At 30.0% G+C, this 6014-nt stretch overlaps 1 protein-coding gene across 1 annotated transcript; it reads right to left on the bottom strand.

Moving 5' to 3' along the window:
* Window positions 1-1208, bottom strand: LOC108820828 (CASP-like protein 2B1). Its single transcript, XM_018593836.2, has 3 exons — window positions 895-1208; window positions 674-806; window positions 1-413 (listed from the first exon to the last, which is right to left on the bottom strand). The coding sequence occupies exons 1-3, from the start codon at window positions 1116-1118 to the stop codon at window positions 156-158; spliced, it is 615 nt and encodes a 204-aa protein (XP_018449338.1). The 5' UTR covers window positions 1119-1208; the 3' UTR covers window positions 1-155.
* Between the last annotated feature and the right edge of the window lie 4806 nt (window positions 1209-6014).

The raw sequence follows: 6014 nt of genomic DNA, 5'->3' as shown, positions 1-6014 counted from the left end.
GATATAACACACTGATACAGATAACACTAGGTCCAATTTTACATATAGTTTGTTACATAGAATGAGAGAAGATTATCATTTTAACAACATTTCATAAATATTTTAGCAAAAAAAAAAAAAAAAAACATTTCATAAATACTAAAGAAGGTGCATTTTCACTTCACCAAGGCGAGGTTGAGCCGCCTTTGAGTGGCACCATACAAGCGGAAGAGACTAAAAGCAGAAATGCAAGACACGAACACCATAGCAACTGAGGCAATAGAGGCGCTAGCAACCACTCCAGCCCCTTGGTAGCAGAACTTGGCATACATATTACACACTTTCATCCACTGCAACCTTTCCTCACCTCTTATTCCAATCACACCAGACTCTGATGCAGCTGCTATAGCCGCAACGCTCACGTAAGCCATAGCCTGTTCTCATTTACACCCCCATTAAGTTACAAGTTTAGTCTCTTAAAAACAAAGCAACATTCCTACCTACGTACATTCAATTCTACTATACCCAACCAAACCCATTAAATGCTTGTAGACTTTTCAACATATATCAAAACCCTAATTTGACCCGACCCGGGCCGACCATGTAGAGATCCAAACGACAAAGCCAAACTTTCACAGCTACTTCACTAGTTTTGGCAACAATAATGTATGTAGAAAAGACTAGATTCACTAACCTGGTCAACAGAGAAAATGGCCCAAGCAAGTGGCTTGCTGAACAAAACACTTCCTTTCATCGAACCCGCCACGCAACGAACTGATTGTAATGATGAATAAGCTGCAGCTATCCCATTAGCCACCACCAAGAATCTGCATCCAACAAAAAATGTAACTAAATTTACAAATCTCTCTCAAGTGAAAAGAGGGTGGCCTCGTTGATGAGCTCAGAGTAGCTTACACAAGAGACTTCATGTCGGTGTACTTGGCCCTCTTCTCAACTACGAAGATACGCTTGACCTGAGTGTCCGTAACCATCAGAATAAGTGCGAGGAGAGCGAAGACACTCACGGAGCAGCGTAAGAGAACCTCCGTTAGCCTAACTCTCTGATCAATCAGCTTCATCTTACCTCCTTGGTAGATGGCGACGTTTCCCGGACTGATTCCGATCCCCAGATAACTCATTGGTACCCTTAAAGGAAATCTGGATTCGGACAAGACAAGAGTCCGTAGAGACCAGAGAGTGAGTGAGAGAGAGAGAGAGGAAGCAAGGAGACTAGTTAGTTGAAGAGTTATGGCCTTACATAGAGAATGCTCAATATGTCCCACTTATACTAGAAATAAAGAGGTTCATGCTTTAAAACTTCACATCTCTTTTGGGTTTGAAATATTGTATAAACCTATTTATAATTCTCACATTGATTGGGACACCGAAACATAATTGTTTTAGAATTTTCCAAGTGGTGGAAAATCTCTTGTATAGCGTTGTTAAGTATGTAGAGATGCGTTTAGCTTTCAAATATGGGTTCTGATCACAAAACAAGAAGACACTGTCTCCTTTTCTAATTACGATGTAGGTTTTGGACACTTAAGGGACCCCTCGCTCTATAAAGAGAAAAAGTGAAATATCACAATAAAGTTTATGATTACTCAATGGATTAGGATGATGATCCATACTTGTCCTTTTAATGTTTTAGGAAAGTGGAAAATAAACTAAAATTTTGAAGGACGAAGTAGTTTAATAGTTAAACTTAAAACTCACGCGTTATCTAATACTCTATCCAAATTTGGAAAATGGATATTTTATGTTTTTACACATATTAAAAATAGTTTTGTTTTAATCAATACAATTAAAACAGCAGACATTTTTCAGACATCCCCTTAGTTTTTTAAACTATTTACAAGACTACCATTATCATTTAATTTTAATTAATAAGTTATAGAAATTAGTTATAACAACCAAATAAATAGCTGATATATAAAAATAAATTGCAGACCCCACCTTATTTACAATCGAAAATATATGGTAAGTTATAATATGTAAATTTTTTTTGTATTTACTGTCCACCTCAGAAAATATATCAATTATTCTCAATATGTAATCCCTAATTAAATGAATAATTGAGTACAGATTTCTATAAGTATAATAATATTACTATAATAGTATACTTATTTGATATAATATTTACCAAACATTTAAAATAAATTTAATTTATTATTATGTTCTTGGTAATAGTATTTTTCAATTAAAAAAAAATAAAATCAACACCGGATTAATATTTATAAATATCTAAACAATTCCTATATCTTGGGGACATAAAAACTAAAACCAAATTAAAACCAAAATAAAAACCAAATGGATATCCAAATAAACAAAATAAAGTTTATATATTTTAAAATGATAAAATTTAATTTTAAAATGATAAAATACTCTAAAACTACTATCTATAAACTGAACTACACAGAAAAAGGATTTCCCTACTATTTTTATTCAAAAAATTTGAAATTATTTTAATTTCTGCTAGAATAATATTTTTTAGCCAAAGTATCTATTATATGATATAATATTTACCAAACATTAAAATAAATTTAGTTTATTATTATGTTCTTAGTAATAGTATTCAAATAAAAAAAAAATAAAATCAACACCGGATTAATATTTATAATATCTAAACAAGTCCTATATCTTGGGACAGAAAAACTACAACAAATCAAAACCAAACTAAAAACCAAATGGAATATCCAAATATTCAAAATACAGTCTATATATTTTAAAATATTTATTATATTTAATTTTAAAATGATAAAATATTCTAAATACTATCTATAAACTGAACTACACAAAAACGGATTTCCCTACTATTTTTATCCAAAAATATTTGAAATTATTTTTAATTTTATGCTAAATAGAATCACCCGAATATTTTTTATCCAAAGTATCTAAATTTATCCGACTTATCCATTATTTTTTTTGAAATTTCAAAAACATCATTTACCCTAATTACTCTAAGTTATCCAAAAAAAAGAAGAACCGGGCCATAGTCGAATTGAACTCAAAATTTTAATGGTTTTCCAAACCAAACCGGAAACCAAATTAACCAAACCAAATCAAATACAAATTCATAAATAACCGAACAATTCTTATATTTCTACCCAAAAGATGAATTTTCATACTATTTTTTATCCAAAATATTTAAAATTATTTTAATTTTCTGCTAGAATAGAATCACTCGATTACTCTTTAGCTAAAATATCTATATTTATCTGAATTATCCGTTATTTTTCCAAAAATCGATCATTTTACCCCAATTACTCTAAATTATCTAAAAACAAGAATCGGACCATAGTCGAATTGAACTCAAAATTTTAACGGGTTCTTAACATTGTTATTCGAACCAAACCGAAAACTAAGTTAACCAAACCAAAATCAAATCCAAATTCATTAACCGAACGATTCTTATATTCTTGAATCGAGAAATAGAAATCAAACTGGAATGAATCTGAAAACAAAAAAAAATACAAATTAGAACCAAACCGAAAACCAAATGCGTACAAACATATTAGTGAGCAAATAAATAGGGTAATAAATATGTCAACAAAAATAATCCCGCGCTTTCTAAGCGCGGATCAAAATCTAGTTAGCCTATTAAAGTTATAGTTATTTTCTAAAAATATCATTCATAATTTTATACTTTATTAAAAATAAAGTTATTAATTAAAATCTAAAGCATCAATCTTTTAAAAAGAAAAATATCACTTTAAATTTGAGTAGAAAGAAGAGGCTTTTCAAAGACCCAAATAATTAGTTCACGTTACTAGATTTAGAGTTTAACGTTTCGGATATCTAAATAAAGATCATCTTCAGTTGAGTTTTAGATTTTAGGTTTATGAAAATAATTTCCATCAGATGTTTATAAAGTTCGGTTTGAACTCGGTTTCGTTTTTTTTTCGAATTTGGTTCGAATCTATTATATTAAATAGGAACATAACCTATTGATATATGTTATTTCAATTAAGTAACTCATTTATTTAAAAGAATATTCTATCAAGTTAAATTAAATATTAAATACAAATATGATTACAAAAAAACTCAAATATAAAAATTAAAAATTTCAAAAATAATTTATAAAAATATACCGCTTTTCAAAAAACGGGTCAGAATCTAGTATAATTTATAACACAAACTCGATTCAACTTTAAATGAAGTTGTAACTAATTCGAGTTTCTTTTACCTAAATATATGTATGTGACTCAAAAATAATCATGTTAGTTCACAAACTTAGCAAACCTAAATAATTTTACACTAATTATGGATGTATCTAGCCCTGGGCAAAAAAATCAGATCCGAAAAACCGAAACCGAACCAAAATATCCGAAACCGAAATCGAACCGAAATCCTAAAATACCCGAACGGTTTCTATGTCTTTTATATCCGAAAAAACGGTAACCAAACCGAAACAAACGATAACCGAATGGATATCCGAATATTCCGAAAAATTAAATTAAGCTTTCTGTTATTAGGTAAAATGCAATCAATACCACTCGAACCTGAATTGGATAGGAAGGGTGAGAACAAAGTAAAATGCCATCAATATCATTCGAACCTGAATTTGATAGGAAAGGTGAGAACATTGATACTACATGACCACATTATCTTTCATCTACACTCTTATATTATAAATATATGTGTTATTTTATATTAAAATAAAGTAAATATTTATAAAATTATAAAATTGACATTTTAGAAACTCGAACTTTGTTTGGATTGACGATTATGCAAGTATATAATTAGTAGACCACTTAGATTAACATGTTAACTAAAATATTTTATCTATATATATTTGAATCACATATTAAATGGATATCCGAAACCGACCCGAAACCAAAGCAGAACCGAACCGAAACCGAACCGAAATCTCATAAGAACCGATTGGGTATAGTAATGATATATCCGATATATCCGAAATCGAATGGTTTTTACCCGAAACCGAACCGAACATCCGAATGCCCAGGGCTAAATGTATCTTGACATAATTTAGAAATGATAGTTAAGAGAAAGAAAACATAAACAAGATAAAATTAGAAATTAAATAAATCTATAAACACATGAACTTAAGGCAACAGTGTTTAAACTCCATAAACAAATTTATTCATAATCAAACTTCAAATGCAATTGTCAAAGTATATATAAAAAACAAACAAAAATATTAAGTGTTCAAAATCATTCGAAAACCAAAATTGTCAACTTCAAATACAGTCTTGAAACTCAAACTTCAATAGTCTTCAACTCTTACGTTTTCAAACTCTGTAAAAGACAAACAAAGATATAAAATAGATCATACAAAATAGACAAACACACAAATACAATGGAAGAACAACTAAACTAAATAAAACCATACATTTCTCGAGTTTATCTAGCATTTCTACTTTAACCAAAATCTGCTCGTTTGTGAATTTCACAAAAATTGATGTCATTTTAAATCTAATTCTCAATACACACATTATTCTGAAATTCTACTGATAGTTCTAAAAGAATTTTCTAATGTCACATATGAAATTTGCATTGCGACTATATCTTTATCTATCTTTATTAAGATGGGACTTTGTATGGCCCCCGCACACAAGTACTACACAGACAACTATAAATGAACATTTTCTCTTCTTATTTATCACGACACATCTCCCTCTATTAGCCTCTAACCAAACCCATATTTGGTTATATGATTCAGTGCCCATGTTTGTAATGAAGATCTAAATAGATGTTACAGGTGCATTTTCATGTCTTATCAAACAACATATGACTAAAGTTGTTTTCATAATTAATTAAGATCAACCGCTAATGAGACTAGCTGAGTAGGTGGAAGTGGATATTACTACCAATACCCACTCCCATTTTTGTTTCCTTATTCTTTCTTTTTTTGTTTTAAAATAGGTTCGGGTGTGTAATATACTGGGAGTCCAATATACTGGCACATCTTAATGAAGCACATGCACTGCATCGTGCTAAATAAGTACACACTACCACGCGTCTTTTGGTTGTCCAAAGTCGGCTAATTAAAAGATGAAAGTTGACAATACGTA

Source organism: Raphanus sativus, chromosome 8 (genome assembly GCF_000801105.2).
Source record: "Raphanus sativus cultivar WK10039 chromosome 8, ASM80110v3, whole genome shotgun sequence".
In the NCBI taxonomy this organism is placed as follows: Eukaryota; Viridiplantae; Streptophyta; class Magnoliopsida; order Brassicales; family Brassicaceae; genus Raphanus; species Raphanus sativus.
This window is presented reverse-complemented; position numbering and strand designations above follow the sequence as displayed.